Genomic DNA, 21,807 nt, shown 5'->3' with positions numbered 1-21,807 from the left:
GGAAATGTAATTGTAATGAAAACTTTCATGCAATCCTGTTTCCTTTTATAAAGCTAAAATAACAAGTTTACAAATGTCTTCTGTTTGGCAAAGCAGTTTTCCTTCATGTTTCCCATGCAGGTTTTTTGTCTACTGTGAAAATCATGTCTGGAAAACTTTGGACAGACATGCTCATTCCTGTTGAAATCAGTGTGTCCAAATACTAGAGCTGTATCAAATAAATTCAGCCTAATGATTCCTTTTTATGCATTAAAACCAACAACAATAACAACAAAAGCATCTTCAACTGCTTACAAGAATTTCTTTACTTCTGAGTCACGAAGGAGTCTGAAGTTCAACTAGGTCCTGTAAAAGCATGCTGCCTTCCATTCATCAAAAGTATTCTGCATAAAAAGTATTTGCTCTCTTCATACTGCATATAAAGATGGCTTGAATACTTTGACTACTTCTCTTCCCCTCTCTACAGTTTCTCCTTTTCTTAATTATTTATAGTAAGGTTTATAAAATTTCAAACAAAGCTTAGTTTGAGAAAAAAGTGATTTACATTCAGACTGTGAAATCTAACTCAAATGCCTGAGAAACACTTGGAAGAAAAATTACCTTGACTGATTTTCCCACTCAATTTTCTGCAGTTAGAGGTGAGACATATTTTAGACACCATATAAAACTTCTAACAAACACTACAAAAACTAAAGACCATGCTGGATATTCTCTATATTTTTCAACTAAAATCTGAAACCTGAAGTTCAAGTTTCTACTCTATATAGTAATGAGTCAACAAATCAGCCATGGGCTTTTTTTCTTCCTTATGGACAAACCTGTACTAAAGCAAAGCTTTCTACATAGTTATCATCAGACTTTCCTTCCCTACTGCATAATTTTTCTTTGACTTTTGACCACAACAAAAATACTTACCTCTGAGATGCAAATCAGCTTTGGAGTGCAAACCTAGGACCATGCAGCACGGTCACAATGAAGGTGCTGACTCCCCTGACTCTGAATTGAGAGTTAAAAATCAGCTCATGGGAATCTTTACTACTTCATCTCCATAGGCAAAATTTTAAATTTTACTGTTGTATTTTAATCCAACCAATTCAACTACGTGATCTGTGAACCTGTATCACACAGTGCTTTCTCAATTCTTTTATCTCTACAAACTTACAGGAGTGAGTACAGAATTCAAAAAATGTCAGTTCCTACAGGCATCACTGAGTTGCTTCATATTTGCAGAGAGAATTAACATTTTCTCCCCCTTTTCTATCTCAGTTCACACAAGGAATTACACAGTACTTTGTAAGATAATTTTAAAATCAGTAATTAACAGAATTTCAGAGATTTAAGAATTTGTATTGTAATCTTATATCAATTATTTTGTCTCTAAACTCCTCCCCCACTCCACTCCTCTCCTATTAAGAGAAGGGATGCTTTAACAAGCTTTCCTCTTTTTATTAGACCTCACACTACTCTCTTTTCCTATCCTCTAGGTCTTTCCTTGTCTTCCTTTGATTCCTCCTCTCCTTTTTCAGAGGCTTTTAGAAATGCAAGAGATGAACATTCATCACAAAGCAGTACAGTTCATTGAGCACATGTAGCTGCAAGGATATTTCTTGGAACAAACAAGAGGACTGTTTACAATACCTCTGCCCTTCTCTAAGTCTCTTCCACAGCTCTCATCTTACCTCCTGCTCTCATCGCCCTCCCTCCTACCATTTATTCTTTCTTCTAGTGTTTTCTTGGCCTTCCTTTTCTACCCACGTTTTCCCTACACTGCCTTCACTGCTCTCTCCCTCCTCTCCTCTACAGGCTGAATGTGAACTGCCTCTTCTTGTTAATGCAAAGCATTCTCTCCATATCTATTATCTGAGGCAAGTTGTTCAAATGCGAGAAAAAGACTCTTGATTTCAGCCCACTGTACGCTGCCTTCTAGAACAGCCTAAATATTCAGAGATTGTTTCACAAAACAAACACAGTGCAAGAACAGGAACACAAGAATCAAATACATGCAAAGCATAAACAAGGAGCTTATTTCCTGAGAAAAAAAATTATTCTTTGAGGCCGTCATTTCTGAGACAGCTAGCAGTGATGTTCGTTAATGGTCTTTCATAAGAGGGTTTGCCTCTCCCACTAGAAACAATACTAAAACTTTTACATCTCAAGAGATAGTCATCAACCATCAAACAGAAAGACATGTCCTCAACGCTCATCTGGACTAGGATAAGTATACTGGAGAGCACATTTTTCTTATTTATTCTTTTTTTTAATCTCTACAGAAAACTTCATTAAGTTGTTGCAATATATAGCATCCGTTCTTACCTTCTAGTGAGGTGACTAGATGAAAGCAGCAGACCATCCAGATCCAACCCATTCCCGCCACTCTTCTTGCACTGATGCCACCATTAGAATCCATGAAGATTCTCTGTGAATACCACCATCTTTAACAAACACACACCACTCCCTTGAAACGGTCAGAGATTTCTTGGAGTGTTTTAATATCTTCCCAAATCAAAGCACAGAGGCCTTCGCACAGAAATACTGTTTAAGGAAAAACAGAAGATGGAAACAGAAATCAGGCCACAATAATACAAAACTGACAGTTTTTATACATCCACTCCATCACTTACTTCTTCCGAGATACAAGTGAAACAGAGTAGCACAGACTCAGCATTTACCACATACCCGGCCCTCAAGACTTCAGTCAGTCACAGGTGTTCTGCACACTGCCCGTACAGATTTTGAGACATTCATGGCATCAGTGAGAGAGGGTTCCCACATCAGTGTTAATCTGTACCACAGTATAGGCTGTGCTCCTACTTAAGTTCTGACCCTTCGCATCTCCAGCAATGTATCTTAGAAGGCGTGCATTCCATTTCCCCTGTATGTTTTTCAAATTCTGTCTCATTTTGCCTTTTCAGGACTCTGCAGGGCAGTAGCTATGACAGGAGAGCTTTTGCCAACACAAATCTGCATGGCTGACACACTTGTAACTGTGTATCAGATGTAGGCATTTGTCCCTTTAAGCATACGACTGCACATTACTGAAGCTGGACAGTATTTTTCCCATTGGTATGTTGTACATGAGGAAGCGAACATTGTGATATTTAAGGTCAAATAGGGAGACTGTTACAGCCAGAAAAAGCAGAAAAAGTCCGAGTTTATCATCTTAAGTGGGAAAAAAATCGAAACAAAACTCTACCACTACCATTAAGAATCTGACACGCAGGCTTATCTCACAGAAAAGGAGCAGCATGTGGCCTAATCTAGCATTGCATGAGATCAATCCAGCACAATAATTTTGCTAAGCAAGGTAATTTTGGCTCCATCTGACCAATTCTCAGCCCACCAGAGAAATATCACAATAATATGTAGGTTGCATGCAAAAAGCCAGTATGTTTTGTTTCTTCAGGTGCTCTTTGCGCAGAGCATTGAAAATACTTCAATGTCTTCAGTGAGACAGTGAAGCGTAGCTAAGGAGAAAGAAAAATGTCTCAGGCAATATAGAGAAATGGCTCAATAACTTGGCTGAAACAGCAGAGGGAAGAGTTGTAATTAAAAGGGGCAGCATCAGCGCAATTATCTGAAAACCTCGCAATGTGGGATTTGAGCAAGTTCGGCATAGCAGAGGAAAAAGCAGCCTGGGGAGCATGCAAAAAGGCAGTGGAGTGCAATTTGATTTGCTTTCCTGGAGAAGGGGAGAAATTACTGAACAGGATGGAATAGTTCTCTCTTACACTGCCCCCAATAAGAACCTAGAACACCAAATACAGTTGAACTCTGGGCATTACTAAAATGTAAGGAAACTAAAGAAACCTCAGCAAGAGGCAAAACCTTTGATTCATGACTTATAATAAAAGAGAAAAATAAAATCACTTAAGTATAACAGAGGAATAACGAAGATAGTATAATATACAGGTACTGCATATTAGTTAATGCATGCACCACGATGTATCACAGAAGAAAAACACCACTGCATGTAACTGTAAAAAGGAGAAAATTTCAGGCTGAATGGTCAGAAGGCACTTCTTTACAGAAAGAACTATCCAAGCACATAGCAGTGTTCTCCTGGAACAGGGCTGAAGACTGTTGCCTGAGCCACAAAAATCAAGACTGGGTACATCAGAACCAAGCCTGCATGAGTATTCCATATGGAGACATAAATACTCACCATTTGTACTGACAGTCAATCTGTAACATTATAATATCTAAAAGCTTTTTTATTAGGCCAGTAAAATCCTGAGAGATGGGGACTTTTAAACGTTCACTTTGAAGGCAAATAAATGCAGAAACAGAGGTCAAATAAACTGAACACAACTTTGATTTCAGTCAGTGGGACTGCATTCATTTACAGAAGGTTTGAAGACGGTTCACAACCCCGATTTTCTCATGTCACATAACAAATGAGTGGCAGAGCAGAAGACAGAATCCAAATATGCTCTGGCTGCTGAACTTCAGGCAAAAGTACTGAAATTACCACAGATATAACTAAAAAAAAATCCCTTGTACACAAAACCAGACATAATTTCTGGTTTCAAGGAAACCGATTTTTCTGCTTCCCTCCTGACCTGCATCTCTCTCTTACAACACCTATTTGGCTTACTCTGGTCAATTCTGTATCCCAGCAAAGTTGCATGGCTCTTCATGAGGAATCATACAGCCGTTGTCTGGATTAGACTGGAATTTATTTCTCCCTGAAATAAATTGTGGCTAAATGAAAAAGCTGGTTATGATTTAGTAGTAAAAAATAGGTGAATTTGCCTTTTTTCTTTCTTTCCTTTTTTTTTATTTATTTTATTCTGCCTCTTCCACACCTCAATGAAAAATGCTTACTCCATAACGAAGGAGAGAGACAACATTATGGAAGCATTTAAGGGAGAGTAGGAGGGAAGCGCTAGCCTCTCTGAATTAAAGAGTACCAAGCCCCTAAATTGCTAACCACTGCCCTGCCCTTCCCCCTAGCACTTGATGTGTATAGAATCTGACTACACCCAAAGACGCTCATCTTTCATTCTTCAGTTCTCCTACTATTTCTTCCCTACACCAAACTACGTAAACAGAAACCTCAAACCATCCCAGCTTTTAAACCACCCTCTTCTCTTGTCCACACAAGCACCTTTTCACAGCCTTCTCAGCTATTTACTTCTTCCAAAACTGCTTTCAGAGAGATTACTTCTTCTTGCTACGGAATCCACTATTCCCCATTCTCCCCCAAATCCAACTGCAAAGTAATACACCTTGTCACAACAGGATTCTCAAAAAAAATTTCCTTAAATACCCCTTCTCATCCTCTCTCTCTTCCAACTACATGAACTTGCTGGTCATGTACCATCTGTCAATCCTCTTACGCTAACTCTTCCATAAAGGATTCTAAACCACTTTTAGGCATATATTTCCTTAGGTAGTGGAATTATCTCAATCTCCTTGGAAGTCCTGAAAATCCTAAAACATCTGAAAAGCATGACAGCTCCTGAGGATCCCAATGTCTTTTAATGATTCAGCTCTATAAAACTGTGAAGATCCCAAGCAGTCAGAAAAGACGAGTCACTTTTGCTTTAGTACCAAGCTCCAAGAGATGGAAGATGGAAGTCTCCAGGTTATCTGCTTACATTATTCACCAGTGCTATCATGGCTGTTTACTTTGGCACTATCTCTGTGCCACTGTACCTGGATTACCAAAATTTATGTTCAAGATCCCAATAAGAGAGATGAATACAATCATTACCAGTATTTTCAAGAATATTGGTTTCTTAGTGGAACAACCAGAGAGGAGAAGAGTTCTTTGGGAAGCTTGTCAAGATGAGTTTTGAACATTGCCAAGGATGGAGATTCCTCAGCCTCTTTGGGCATCTGTACCAGCGCTAAACTAATTTTTTTTTTGGTATTTTTTTTTTCATGGGGGATTTTTTTCTTCCTTATATACAGTCAGAATCTCCCTTGCTCTATTCCATTGTTTATTTCAACAGCTCTTGCCCAGCATCTCAAAGCTTCTTATACCCCAAACGGCAAACAAAAACGATTTCAGCTGGAAAGCCTCAAATGTGAAACATAATATGCCTGGCTTAACTGGCATTGTTTAAGGTCTGTTTCTTCTCGCCAGACAGAACCCGTGCTGTAATGTCTCACTTTTTCTGAACTCAGTCTTGAAGTGGGAACACTTTAGTACAATCTCCAGGCAAATGATGCTCAGTGCTACAGAACAGATAGCAATAGTGTCCCCATATGTAATAAACCAATTGACATTATTACAGTTCTGAGCTCGTGGGATTTCTCTCACAAAGGGGGCTGCTGTGTGCCCATGCTATATCGAAACTCTGGCAAAGTATTTAACACAGTCAGTATCTCTGAGGCAGTTTCCTTATGCAAATAAAGGGTTTCCTCAAAGTTCAAGCACCTGAAGAGCCATCGGCACTAGTGTTGCTTAAACAGGTCAGCGTTAATTCAAAATTCTCTTATATCAGTACATGTGTTTTTATTAGAAAGGTAGCAGATTTTCTCCTAGGTTTGTGTAGTCATTTATTTTAGAGTACCCCAATGGTATGTGTCTTGAGTCTCGACGGAGGTGGTCATACATGTGAAAAATCTAAGATGGGTCTCCTTAAAATGGACAGATTTTTTTTCTTCTGGGCTTGCATGACACTCTGAGACTGATCAAGGGCAGTCACAACTATATAAACTGTGTTAATTCTGTTCTGCTGGACCTAAGCTTTAAAGAAAATACCTTGTTCTCTAATCCTTTTGATTCTATCCATAAATCTTTAGAGAGACCTTCACTGAAGCATGTTCTAGCTTAGTATGCAGACAATATGTAGTCATAGATGAGAAAGTAATGCACATTGACCCTATTCCCCTCTGACAGATACCCTGTGCAGAACCTGACATCAAATAGCATTAAACATGCATCTGAACCATGCACCTGGTCTGGCTTCTGCAGGAGGAATTCAGGCATACCTTTAGGATTAAGAAAAAAACTTGAATTGTTCAGGCACTGCACAAGCCTCTTGAGAAAATACGAGGGCCTGACAGATTCTTCTTCTCCATTAATGAAATGTAGCTGTTTCTTTGAGTTCTGTCAAATTAGAGCAAACCAGAGGCATCAAGAAGAACTATCAGTACCACAGCCCTAATCTGTACAGAAGACCTATGGGCAGTTCAAATATTCTGTTTCTTAAAAGCTGATAGGAGATCGATCCACTGCAGAGAGGATGCTCCATCCTGCACTACTTCGTGAAAATCCCAACTCTAATATTGGTTCAAATACTTTATTCCCAGGAGGTATGGAGGCAAATGGAAACAATGGACATGTCAACACAATGTAAAAATTGTCAGTTCTCAATCAAGAGTTCCTGACAGTCTTCCTTATTGGAAGAACACTTGTGTTTTTGAATGTGCAGTCAAGAGAATAAAAATTCTGCACGCTTTAGTGCAAACTACATTTCAAAACACAAGCTAACACTGAAGTAGACCAATGTGCACCTAACCCAAGTTTTCTCTGTACCACCAGTGCCAGGAAGAGCTACATGGAGATGGCTTGCAAGTCTGGCCTCTACGTGATCCACTCCCCCTACTATTTCTCCAGTATCCACAAATATAAGACAAGGGTTACTAGAAAATATCCCTCAATACATGCCCATTAGTACCTCTTTAGGAAATTATCCAATCCCTGTTTTGAAATTGCAACAGATTTGGAAATATACATATCCTCGTGCAACAAAGTATTTTTATATATTTAAAATTGTTCTACTAATAGAAGTTGAAGTAGTAACAATGCCAATTTTTTTTAAGCTTTCAATTCTTCTTAACTGTCCCAAGATCTTTTCCAAATCATCTTGTTTCCTCCCACTGAACAATGCTTCTTCCTCATTCATTGTTAACTGACTCCTCTAAGCTTATCTCACAGTAGAAATCACTATATGGGTACAACTTCCCTCTGCCACATTCGATTCCACATATTTCCCCCATATTTGTCATACTTCTTCATACAACGCACCTCAAAAATACTTTGGGGCAGAGAAAATGCTGTACCTTTGCAAGCACAGTCTTCCCTCCTCTTGCACATTTTCCGTTGTGACTCATATCAGCTTAATATTATCTCTGAGTAAGAAGCATTAAGAAGATAAATGAGCACAACATCTGGGAGAGTCAATAAGCTACTATTCCAACTGATTTGTGCTGCACACAGATTCATCACATTGAATCTGTGTATAGAAAGTGGAATTAATACTTCTCATTCATGATAAATAGGGAACCACGACAGTGTTATACATCAAGGAAGAGGTCTTCCCTCCTTCTTTATTGCCCCCAGTGTTCTCCCACTATAATTGCTCCTTTGCCACTGAGATGCCCTTGCAGCTATGGTCACACATCTCAGGAGGCTAAATCTCACAATGCTGTTGTGAAAATCTGTCATTCAGTGCCTGTCCAACACTTTGAGCATTATATAATACTGCCTACCTTCTTCCTTAGACAATAACTACAATAACTGCTATTCATAGAAATCTTTCTACACCCCAAACAGGAAATGAATGGGGGGAGAGCAACACATAATTTATTGCTCTGGGCTTTAATATTATGAAGTTAATGTGTTTTCTTCAAAAAATCTATCACTGGGACATATATAGCAGCACAGAGAAATGTTCAATTAAATAAATAAATCATCTTGATAGTTGCTGTATATCCTTTTATTTTATGTTACTATTTGAGATTATTTTTAATTACTGCAAAATACTTTAAAAATATCTGAGAGGAAAGTAGAATTGGTAACAAAGCCTTGTGGATTTTTTATGGTCTGTTCAGTTTATTAATGTAATTTTGAGAGAAAGGTTCAAGGTGAAATATATAACTAAGCTTAAAGAAATTCTTCTTCAACAGCGTACTTCATAAAATATTTCCTCTAGCTGGCTTGATCATTTGCTTCCTACAGATTATCTAAATAGAGCTGCGTCTTTTGGGATTTCTTAAGTTTACAATGACAATCCAAAGGTTAATTTTGAATGTCCTCCAAAGAAAGGCATTTATTTCCTTGTTTACCATGGAAACACCAGGAGGCTTGAAGCTGATCTTCCATGTTCTGATTATACATTTCCTAGTGGGATCCAAATTAAGAACTTTCATAGGGAAAGTTCCCTCTTATAGGGAAGTAAGAGACACTTCTCATGAATTTTTATTAAACCCTTGAGGTTCAAATAGGGAGCCCAAATTAGAAGCATAATCACTCAAATGACCTCTACAGTCAGTGGACTGAGCTGAATCATATTCAGTAGGTAACTAAGACCTGCACTAATTAAAAAAAGGGAGCTATGGACAGCTGAACAGCTCCCTCCAGATGACTCCCTAGGTGCAGCCTAAAGGTATCTGGGGAGATTCTGAGCCTCTGTGCTGCCTTCCAACTCACACAGGTGGCCACATTTGCATTTCTTTAGATAACTACCGTACTTTCCCTCAAATCTCATTTCTCTGCCACAACACATACTTGGCTGGAGTAGGCTCGCAGCGCTGCTTGTGACTCTAGTCTTTCTTCCTAACCAAAATTCATTCACAGCTGCCCTGTGTTTCCATAGACTCTCAACGACTTCACATTACGTTTCTGCTATGCCCAACAAAGATGGACACTGATCCCTTGAAATTATAGCAATTAGAAAAAATATTCAAATTAAAGATACAGAATCTTCCTTCCATCTATTAGGTACTTAAATTACATGTATATTAAGTACAATTAAGTTCCTGAATAAAATCTCTTCCCAACTCACAAGATTTCACTTCATTGACAATTTATATAGAGAGCTGTGCACTTTTCAAAGAAACACTGGTCATTATACTCAAGTTTCTAACATTAATGCCTAGAAGCAAAATTCCAGCTCTAGAATATTAATAACATTAAATAATAAAATATGTCAAGAAACTAACTGCTGTGTTTGTTATCCATCACTTTCCTGATAGAAACTCTCCTAAAAAATAACAGGAATTGGAGTGATACAGAAATCACTCCCTTTTTATTTCCATACAGTAAATAAAGGAGACTACACAAAGAAGAGAGAGGAAAAGAATTAGCAGCTGTCTATCACATTTCTCTTCTTTGATTGAAAGAGAAGATGACAACCGTACCTGCTGGGTAGAGTTTCACTGAGCTGTTATCAATTTTACTCTAATTTCTCAGGATACTTCTCTCAGTACAACTGTGCACAGATCCTTGCAATGCACTTTCATCTATGCGGAAATAAACATGATGTTTTCAACGTCAAGTATGACTTACCTTTGTACGAAAGAAAAAAGGAAGACATAAGGCTTCAGAGATAAAAAAAATACGCAATTCACAAGCTCTAGGGCACAGCAGCAAACCTTTCTCAAGCACTGTGTAAAATGCTGCATTCTAAGCACAGGATTTTATGATTACGGTACTAGACTTAAGTATCTGAAGATCACCACATTATTAACTTCTAGGTAAAAATAATCTGTGGTAGTAAAAATCCTTTGAAAAGTGATATTTCCTTTTCTGGTATAACTGGTAATAACTAAGTTTAAACAAACACTTCAAATTTCAAATTTTATGATAGAACAAGTTTGAAAACAACATGGGAAAAGATGTATACTATTTTGGCATTAAAAAAGGGAAAGGAAATGAAACTTTTACAAACAGTTTTTAAAGAAAGGATGTATGACTGTCCCAGTTTCAGTTGAGATAGAGTTAAATTTCTTCTTAGTAGCTGGCACAGAGCTGTGTTTTGGATTCAGTATGAGAATACTGTTAATAACACAGATATTTTAGTTGTTGCTAAGTAGAGCTTACTCTAAATCAAGAACTTTTCAATTTCCCATGCTCTGCCAGCAGGGAGATGTACAAGAAACTGGGAGGGAGTACGGCCAGGACAGCTGACCCAAACTGGCCAAAGGGATATTCCATACCATGGAACGTCATGTTCAGTGTATAAACAGGGGAGAGTTGGCTGGGAGCCACTGATCACTACTCAGGGACAGGCTGGATATTGGTCAGCAGGTGGTGAGCGTATTGTACATCACTTCTTTTTCTTGGATTTTATGCCTCTCTCTCCTTCTCCTTCTCTTCTTCTTCATCATCATCATCATCATCATCACTATTATTACTGTTATTATTTTATTCTAATTATTAAACTGTTCTTAATGTTTTTATCTAAATCCATGGGTTTTACCTTTTTCCAGTTCTCTTCCCCATCGCCCTGGGGGTTGGGGAGCAAGCAAGCAGCTGTGCAGTACTTAGTTGCCAGCTGGGGTTAAACCGTGACAGTGACGCAAAGAGTATGTCCCTAAAATCATATTCTCATCTACACAGCAATGCTGATAGTGCTTCTTTTTCAAGTGGAATTTAAGTTATTATATACCAAGTTCTGATTGCAGATGGATGGAAAGTGATAAAGAACTCAAGCACAGTGTTTGCAATGGCCAGACAAGCAATGCCACAAATCAGACAAATAATCTTGACATTTGCTGAACAAGTCTGCAATTGCATCTGCAAATCTGCACAGACAAACCAAACACAGAGCTGCAAAAGAGCCTTTAAGGCACTGTCAGGATGCTGAAAAAGAAATCATGGGCCTGCAGGGTTGAGCAGGGGAAAAGTAAGAGGGGCTTGCAAAACTAAGATATGGATAAGCCTAAGAAAAGGAATGTTTTATACTAATGCTGTTTCCCATTTTAAATTAAGAATGCAGTCTTACATGGCATGTCTAGAAATATATGAACCAAGATCTATGCACAAACATTTAAAAGACACAATAAAGGGGAAAAAAAAACAAATCAAAAATCGTTTTCTTAAACTGTTCTTTGTGGACTAATTTGCGAAGTCCTTTAGTAAGGATTAATATTTTCTTCAGCTGCAGTAAAGAATCTTCATTTTTTGTAAAAATATGCTTACTGTCCTCTTCTCTGCTTTTTCCTTCATAAGGGTTTTACAGTAAGAAATATTTAGCAAATCTATTCATTAACAGTATCCAAGGCTATGTTGTGTATGAGGAGATAGTGGCAGCAATGACAGCCAGTTCAAAGATAATGTTCCTCTTCCATGGGAATTCCCAGCATTTTGAAATTGTCTTTCATTCCATGAGAGAAACTATCATTTCAAAACAGATTACAGAAAGAACTAATAATATTAAAGCATCTTAATTTAAGTGCAGCTCTTTTTATTAACCTCCTTTCTGGCTTCAATGAGGCAACTTGGGTTTTCAGAGAATGTGCTTCATAATTTAAGGGTTAATTAAAACTACCTTTTTCCATTTTAATCAGTTTCACAGCCTTGGGCTGTCATAGAGCTTGGTTCACAAATTGTTGGCTTCATGCATTTGCAGATAGAGGCTACTTTTAGAACTATTTAATTAGTAGCATTATTTCTCATCATTGCTTTTATACCTGTTAAGAGAAGCAAGACTACTTCTTTGTAAAACAACAAGGCAGAAAAGCACTGAAGCATAATCACTTTACTGACTTGTGAACTGCCTTTATCTTGCTGTCCAAACCTCCTCCTCAGTCCCACTGCATGCAGTTGTTTACCAGGCAGCCTCCATTCAGTTACATCCTCACAAAATTGCAAATGCCAGGTTTTGAGTTCATAAGGTTGCCCTAACAGAGGCCTATAACATAACATATTCCCTGAATGGAAGTGGGAATAAAAAACTATCTTCAGTCAAGCTGATCCCCTTACGTTTTACTAACTGCACCAACAGGCTATACAATACACAAGCCCTAGCTCCAACACATAAATTAGAGCGTTTGATGTGGAAATGCCTGCACAAAACTAGGAAGCTGTGAAGGAGAGAGAAAATGGCTCAGAGAGGAGTTCTACCACACAGTTTTCATCTCTATATGACCACGGTTTGCCTAGACGGGAATTCTGTCTGTTCTACTATTAGTTTGAGTCTCCTGTTCCTATTAGGCTCTGAAAAACTACAAAATAATCCTACACTGCCCCAGTCATAACTCCCCAGAGTTGTACACCAACACAGCTGCGGTCTGTCTACAACCATTTTTGCAGGAGGCATTACTGAACTGTGCAGTAACAAGCAACTAGGGAGGTACCTTGGCAGCAATCTCTCAAGGCACAGTAAGAACACAGAGAAAGGGGCTATGAGACTTAAAACTAATTTTGGAAAAACTTTGAGAAAATAGATGGTTTCTTCAGTTTTGCTCTCTTCAGTTCCAGTCTCTAAATCTATAATGCTCAGATGCTTCTCCTCATCCTACCATGGTCTCATTGTTAAAAGGAATGAACTGAGCAACAAGAACAGACACTACGAGGGTCCCGTTGAACTTCGGAAACATCTCACTTGGTCTTTAACACTAAGTTTCTTTTAAAGTTTGTCAACAGCGTCTAGATATTTATTTAATGATTCATGCTAGTTCAATGCTTAGACCAGGCTCTAACTTTGGTTTTCGAAATTGGGTTGCCCAAAATTGGCTCTTGTCTACAAGACAATCAAGAGAGAAACAAAGCAGAAATGGTAGCTTGAAGAAAAGAAATGAGATTGAGGTTGCAAAGAAGCAAGAGATGACCTGAACAGGAATGACTGTTTGGAACAATTACCTGAGTTCAGCGAAGCATCACAAGGAGCCCATGTGTAGCAAAAGCAGGTTAGAGCCCCACCAAAAATTTGAACTTGCCACTGGCAGAGCCTGAAGAGCAGCCAATTTCATTCTCAGGTCCTTCCCTCCTCCTCCATCCTGCATTTCCAGTTCGATGTTTCCACCCTCAGGAAATGGGAACATTATGTACCACTAATACTTCAGCAGAACAGAAATAGTCTTAAGGGGAAATGGGAAGGCCAAGCAGGTTATAGTAGAAAGACATTTCAGGCTCATAGCATCTCTTTCTAATGCATGTTTGTATTATTTTTCATGACAGAGAAGAAAGCAATAACACATAAATCTCAGAGTTCATTCTGCCTTCTCTGTGTCTCAAAGGCTTATTTATACTTCAGTGTGGATGCTGGGGCTCACTGTTCTTGTTACGACCATGTCCAACCTCAAAACCAAAGGATTACATTTAAAATGGAGCTAGTACAATACACCACTTCCTTTCCTTGGACACCAACCAGTCTTGGTTGTAACACAGCAGATCCAAGATGTATTTTCTGTCAGGAAGACAGTCCCTCCCTCACTTGCTGGTGAGACTGTAATAATAGAAATGAAAAGAGTGGGGCAGACATCTTCATCTAGACAACATCTGGCCTACAGTCCCAGTCAACTGTAGGATTTTTGTCTGTATATTTCTTTAAGCTTTCCTAGTTATGTTTTTAAATGACATTAGCAATAGGACTTACATGACTTTTTACAATCTACTTGGACCTTTGCTGGAAGAAAACATACCCTAATACTGAACCCAAAATGACCTACTTTGGGCAACTTGAACCATTCCTTTTACTTCGGCTGTGTTGTCTAGGATCCCGTCAATAGTCTCCCAAGTACTATAACCACTCCAGAGCAATCCCTTTTCAGTCATTAAGCTAGTTCTTTTTAATAGCATTTTAAAAATTCCATGTAGTCTCCTAATCACTTCTGTTGGTCTTCACTGAGCTCCCAGCTCATCAGTGCTGCGACAGAGAAGTTCACACAATCAAATACAAATAGACTATGTGCATTTACATCAGGGATTGTCCAATTTCAACACCACAGGTTCAGAGACACTAAAGAAAATACAGTAGAAAACACCAGGCTGACCTGCTATGATCTGGAGGGTGGGGAACTAAGCTGTTTTCAAAAGAATCATCACCATTTTAAAATAACTTTCTGAGTTTTTAGCGCAAGTTACCCTTTCCAACTCTGAGTTCTATACACATAACTCTTTATAATGCTGTTAGATACAGTGGGCTGGTACAGACCATCAGCTAAGAGAAGCAAGACAGGTATAACAAACCAACAAGCCTATTATAACCATTTCAATTATGGTCATCTAATAGGTGTTAATTTATCAGACAGAATAAGACTTGTTTTAGTGTAATTCTTTTAAAGAATTGAACATTTTTATTTTTAATCTGTTTCCAATGTCAGATTTGCTTTCCTTACACTCTGTCATCACACACACTCTTTTGGGTGTAATTCATTAGGCGTAATCAAAAGAATCTACTCAGGAAACAATTTTTAAGTTATTCTCTTCAGTCAACAGTGATTTATTTACTAATTTGATTTCATAGATTTCATAAAATCTATGAATTCATTTCATAAAATCATAGAATCATGGAATGGTTTGGGTTGAAAGAAACCTTAAAGATCATCTAGTTCCAACCCCACTCCCATGGGCAGGGACACCTTCCACTGGACCAGGTTGCTGAAAGCCCCATCCAGCCTGGCCTTAAACACTTCCAGGGATAGGGCATCCACAGCTTCTCCGGGCAAGCTGTTCCAGTGCCTCACCACTCTCTGAGCAAGGAATTTATTCCTAATATCTAACCCAAACCTATCCTCCTTCAGTTTAAAGCCTTACATATCCTGGTCAAAAGTCCCTCTCCAGCTCCCTTGTATCTCTTTTAGGTACTGGAAGGCCACAGTAATGTCTCTCCAGAGCCTTCTCTTCTCCAGTCTGAACAATCTGAGCTTTCTCAGGCTGTCTTCATAGAAGAAGTGCTCTAGCCTTCTTCTTGGCCTCCCCTGGGATGGCCCTCCCTTCATGGCCCTCCATCTTCTACCCAAAGTTAGTGCTTAGTGCTTGCAAGAACCTGCAGCTTCCTGAGACCACCTAGAGTCCCTTCTATTTCCAGACTGGTAAAATTATCCATGAGAAACACACAACTGTCAACACAATTCTTCCAGTCGGAGTTAAGAGGACTTTTGACTAAAACAAGGAGCACAAATCATGCATCATTCCTCTTACGTTATTTCACTAAATGTGTTTCTGGTACTCAGCCAGGGGCCCTGAGCACGAAGGTAGCTACAGTAAGGCTCAAAATGAAAACTAATTACTCTTCAGCACCTGACTCCACATACGTGTCCCAGCAGAACACACCACCAAGGCACATGCAAACTAAGAAAATTCCCTCTGTCAAGAATCTATCTATCTCCTAGATTTTAAGAGACCACTGACTTATAGTCAAGTCACCAGAATTTGTTCTCAAATCACCTTGTACTGCTCCTTTATGTATTTCTAACATGCCTAGACCCTGGAAGAGGAGAAGGCCACTAAGATCCTCTCTGCACTCGTAAGAAAATGAACATTCCTCAACAGAACTCTTCCACTCCTGATACCATAGTGATGGCAGTGGTAACTGCTGGTATGGTACCCCTCTTATGAAGAACTCATGCACCAAACGGGATTAGCAAACTCACTGAAAAGTGAAAATGTCAGTACATATTCACATTCTCTTGCTGCTGGCACCAGCTGAAAGCCTACTGACATTAGCAAGGGAAGAGACCATCTGGGAGACAACTGCAGGCAAACATCCCAATCCAGCTGTGCTTCCAGCAGCTTCTTCCTGGCTCAAACCCAAGCAGGAATAATTTCAAACATCTTCCTGGTGCAGAAAGCATTCCAGATTCTGTGTACTGGAATCAAACTGATCCTAGCTGTGAGTGAAACTTAACATTTGGAAATTCAAACAGGTTTATAAACAGTCCAATTTGAATTTCCAAATTGAAATTATTCAAAACCTGCCCAGAAATCTCCACAATACTGTCCCTCTTGTGACATCCCACTCTCTTTTTAAAGAATAGTTAGGAAGATAAGAGAATTCTGCCAAGGAACTTTGCTTCCATTTGTAGACATCCTCAGGATCTGAGAGAACCTGTGGTAAGCCTGATGCTAAAGGCCTCCACACAGGCGTCTGTATCCTACACACTGCCTCTGAAGTGGTCAGCTGGGCCAAACAGATTCATATCATGTGAGTGTTTTGCAGTAAGTGGGAGAGAGATCAGGTCATCTAGGGATCTTTGAAAGCTTTACAGTAACTTGAAGTAACATCAGTATGCTAAAACAGAAATGTTACAAAGAGTCAGTAGTCCTCAGTCTCCAGCTTCTAGGGTTTAATTACATGATTTAGACACACTGGATATTTTCCAGAGACATGGTACAGAGCAAAAAACTGCACTTGGAAACTGCAGAATCAGCAGAGGAATCATTTACTTGGCAAGCTTAAGCAGACAGAAAAAAAAAGCCTCTCTGAAAATGAAGTCATATATGTTTCAATATGCAGGTCTGGGCTGGCGAGAATTTCCATCCTAAGGTGAATCAAGACCTTAAGGACTCAGCCTTTATACGTAAGGCTATAGTTTTCAAACTGGATAGGCTGTGTTCTTATTGTATCCAGCATCTTCTCTCTTCCCAGGACAGCACTTTTTTTCTCCTCTTTACCCATTGCTGTGTGCACATATGAGCATGCACATGCACACGTGCATATGGGAGTGGGGGTGTGCGTGTGAAACGTTTGAACAAAAATTTTCTTGACAAGCAAGCCTGAGTAGCAGAATGCACAGGGGCCTCTGGAGGCATGGAAAATTGAAACCAGTGACTAGAAGAGCTTTTTTCAGAAGTGCTCTCAAGAACAATCTTCAAGTAGGACTTCTGTGACAGAAACATCAGCCTGCTCCACAGTGACTTTTTAAGGGCAATACAGTGCCTTCAGTGGGTCAGTATCTCCATAAAGAACACACTTTTTAATTTTTTTTAAATACAACATACACTTCAAATAAAATTCCGCTCCTGGTGGCAGAGGAATATTTCTTGAAAGTACAACATGCCTCTAAGAGCAAAGTACTAGTGTAGTTCTTTGTTAAGTTTGAAGCTCCTTGTATAAATCAAAGGTGAAAAGAGTGACAACATGAAATGGAATTTTCTTACTCAGATTTGCTGGTCACATGTTAGAGTGCCATGGTTGACATGAGTAATTAAGGAGTTTTTATCCTTTTGGGGGTCTGTTTACACAACACAGACAACACTGGAGACAGAGAGCTAGTTTGTTGCTGTGCAACATCTACAGAATTATTTACAGAATAATAATGTTAAACTTGTGCATACCGTAGAAGTCCATGACACTGCATGGTTGCCAAAAAGAGCAAATATGGGGAGAAGAGGGATGTTTGGCTCAAGTCATGCTCAGCCCAAGACTTAACACACAGAAGCTAAATTATTAAGGTTGCAAAGAGTTGGAAAACCACTGAATGTGTGGAATCAGTAGTTGGAAGAAATACTTTAACTCTATTGCTTTAAGATGATACAAAACTCTCTAACAAAACATAATTTTTTATTTTTTTAAACAGTAAGATATAACACTAATATAATATTAAAGTAGGTTTAAGAAAAAAATGACAAAAAATGACAATATTTATAGGAGGCTCATCAGTTTCCCCATTAAGTTTTGATCAGCTTTTCACAGAAATTAGTCTTTTAGCTTCTGGAAAAAAAGAATTACATGTTTATGACCAAGAACAGCCAATCTGGAACATTCTTAATAAACACATTTTCATGATAGCACCCTTTTTGGGGGATACTGACCTTTTCTTTTGGTGGCTAAACCGCACTACTTGACCATACACACCACTTTGTACTTCTTCCATATTCTACTGTTTGTGTGTGCAGTAAACATGTGCAATGTGGCCACAGAAATGAGAATTAAAAATAAACTTTGCAACCTTAAATGTGCTCCAAAAGTACTTTGTAGTCATCTGTAGGGACTTTAGGATAACCTCTGCACTGCTGAGGGATAATGCATGAAACACAAGGAAAGAAGGTTTTAGGGAGAGTGGATCTATAAAGGGGAGCATTCCTGAAGTCAGAGGAAAACCATGCATAAATTTTGTAACAGTGCAGGTATCCAGGGAAGGAGAGTTGACCACAAAACCATTTTATCTTAATGGAGGCACACAAGATAAGGGGTGAGAAATTATACTTATCTCTTACATGATTCTCTGCATATGGCAAATACAATATCAAAGGGCACAAAGAAGGATGTGAATTTGTACAGGCATAAAGAAGACAATTCTCAATGGACTGAGGGATCAGCTCCCTTGTGGGACACATCTGCTGGAAGCCTACGGGAGCGTGCTGAAGAATAAGCAGCTGTCTCCTTGGAGCCACCACCTCCCTTCCCCCAAAAAAGGATTTACACTGTGTCATTGGTCAGCCCGCAAGTAAAATACGGAAGGAGAAGAGAGTAATGGCCTTGGGCAAAAAAAAAGACCCTCTCCAAAAAGTCTCTATAACCCAAGCTGTTCTTGCCACAGATAACAGCTTGGAAGAGCTGAGAACCTCAGAACAATGCAAGAAGACATGCCCTTCTGCAGGGTTTCTGTGGTTAAATTAGAGAGAGATACAATCCTAGTTCATACAATCTCCAACATCCCACAGTAATGGTCTTTCAAAATACATGGCCATGTAAACAATTCTGAGCAGTTCAGTGTAAGTGCAAGAAAGTCAAATAGGAGGGAACTCAGAAGACAGGAAAAAAATATTTAGGCTAAGACAACATACATGGAAAAGGCAGCAAAGGAAAGGAAAGGATGCAATTACATGCAGTTATCTGAAGTCTGACAAAACACTAGCAAAATAAACTGAAGTAGTGGCAAGGTGTTGAATTTATGGAATGAAGTTCTAGACAGAAACAGACAGTATTTTCTTTCAGCATCGAGATGGGGTAACATCAATGGAAAAGGATTATTAGATAGTGGATTATCTTTTCCTTTCCTTCTCCCAAAGGAATCTCAGCACTGGAATTATTTCAAACTAGGAATAAAAAAATAACTAAAAATAGTCAATAAATCTTGTATTAATGGCTTAGGGCAGGTGGATCAGCTGTGACTAAACAAGAAGTGCACCCACATCCAGTTTCATGTTTCTGATTAGAACCTACATAACAAGGAAAAAGGGAGCCTCCCTCCATCCCAACTGAAGCTGCAAATGTGTTTCTGTATCAGATGCATGTGGTGGCAGCAACTCTGCTTGACTTTGTTGTTTCCATTTGCTCTCTCACTCTCATTCCTCATGAAACTGCATAACTTGGTACACTGATAGTGATGGATGACCCTTGGGACATTTGCTTCCACGTCTTTACTCTCTGACTTTTAGAACTTGTAGGAGAGGGAGGTGATATTCACCCTTCTTCCCAATCGAGCGAGTGTAATTGCAAGAGAAATTTCAGAGTAAGTGAAATCATCTCAGTAGATCCACAAAAGGCAAATTTAAAATTACCCATCACAACAGCCCCTCCCACATTCACAGATTTATTTAGCTTGAGTAGTAGTAACTTGCATCATCTCCTCGAAAAATAGGTTAACATGGTTTTTCTCTGCCACAAGCACTCATACAGCCATCTGTCCCCCAAAGGGCACTGAACAACCCTACCCACAGACAAGGCCACACAACCTTCCACGTATCGTTCCATGAGAATCGGGAACCTACACCAACATCCATCCACCCCTACTTCAGAGACTTCAAAGGCAGCAATTCCTTATGGCTCTTCAGAGAGCTAGAGGGAGAGGGAAACAACGGGCATGGGAGCACACCAAAAGCACCATGCATCTGTGGAACGTGTCTGTGTGACAGTAATTTCCGTGAGCAGAGAAGCCGACCCTATTCCCCACATCTGTCCTCTCCGTGCCCACAGACGGCACCTGACAGCAGAGGTGCGCTTGGCGGAGGGCCACAGTAACGCAGCCTTTCAACAGCACACACCAGAAGAGGAGAAAAAACCCCACACAATCTGAGGAGTTTTAATCCCTCTCGAAGTAGTACTCGTTTGTTCTGTGTCTGCCCCTCCCTCGGATGGCAGAGACCGGAGAGTGTACCCGCGACCACGGCCCGCTCCGGTCGGGCTCACAATGCCCGTCCCCGCCGGCCCGATCGTCCGCCACGGTACCTTGTGCGGGACTCCAGCAACACCCCTTTCACTTCCCAGCATTACTCGAGCAGTTTTCGCAGGAGCCCTTCCCGACAGAGCCGTGCCGACCGGCCTCCCGGCATCAGAAAAGTTGGACAAAGACCATTTTTCATCGCGCGAGTTGCACCATCCCGACGGGCCAGCGCAAGCTCCGCCGCTTTGTCCCCCGGCCCCAGGCACAGCCTCTGGCTCTCGGTCGATGCCTTTCAACAAGTCGGATGCTCGCCAGCAGTCCCGATACTTGCGCTACTCTCCAAGCCCTTCTCCGGGAACGTCCTCTCCCCGCCCAGGATCTCCCTCCTGCAGGAGTCTCTCTTCCTCTCTCTTCCCAGGATCTGCCTTGTCCCTTTCTCCGGGCTCCTCTCTCTCTCTCTCCCTCTCTCTCTTTCTCTCCCCCCTGCCTCCCTCCCCTCTTCGCCGTGCCCCTCCTCCATTCTCTCTCCGCCCCCCCGACCTGCTTTCCTTCGCAGAGGCCCAGCGACGGCAAAAGAGGGTGGGGGCGCTGCGAGACCCCGCGCTCCGGGGCGGCTCCAGCCACTCCTGTCACTTCCGCGGCCATCGCCATCCTCTCTCCCGCACAGCCCCGTCGGCTCCCTCGTCCCCCGCCGCCTCAGGCTGCCTCCCCTCCGCCGCCCGCCCCTGGCAGGCTGGGCGGGCCCCTGGGCGGCACCGGGTTCCCTCCGCGATGCCGGGCTGTGCTGCTCGGGCTCCCTCCCGCTCCCCCACCCGGTCTCTTCCAGAGGGGGGTTTTCCAAGTGGGTCTTCCCTCGCCGCAGCATCAAGGTTGCGGCCGGGCGCCCTCTGGGGATCTCGAGCGTGGCTGCAATTGCGCCTGCCCCAGCCCCTGCCCAAGCCCCGGCCCCCGCCCCTGCCCCTGTCAGGTTCAGGTCAGGAGGGACAGATTGGCCGTACAGGACTGAACCGTGGCCAGTCTCTCTTGACAGTGTTGAAATTCATGTTACTATGTAGCGTCTTCTGCTGTTCGCGGCAA

General features: G+C 40.7%; 1 protein-coding gene across 2 annotated transcripts in view; it reads right to left on the bottom strand.

Moving 5' to 3' along the window:
- EPHB6 (EPH receptor B6) overlaps positions 1 to 21,418 on the bottom strand; it is a 71,053-nt gene extending 49,635 nt beyond the window's left edge. The window contains exons 1-2 of one of the 2 annotated variants that reach the window (XM_032680336.1): positions 21,271 to 21,418; positions 2,314 to 2,532 (exon numbers count right to left, since the gene is read on the bottom strand). In XM_032680336.1, the coding sequence (XP_032536227.1) occupies positions 2,314 to 2,407 (94 nt within the window). In that variant the 5' untranslated portion in view covers positions 2,408 to 2,532; positions 21,271 to 21,418. Of the gene's footprint in view, positions 1 to 2,313; positions 2,533 to 20,795; positions 21,186 to 21,270 lie in introns of those variants that run through there. The other variant, XM_032680334.1, reaches the window with a different exon arrangement.
- Between the last annotated feature and the right edge of the window lie 389 nt (positions 21,419 to 21,807).

Source organism: Chiroxiphia lanceolata, chromosome 2 (assembly GCF_009829145.1).
Source record: "Chiroxiphia lanceolata isolate bChiLan1 chromosome 2, bChiLan1.pri, whole genome shotgun sequence".
NCBI classification, from domain to species: Eukaryota; Metazoa; Chordata; class Aves; order Passeriformes; family Pipridae; genus Chiroxiphia; species Chiroxiphia lanceolata.
Note: the sequence above shows the minus strand (reverse complement) of the source record. Positions and strands in the feature narration are given on the sequence as shown.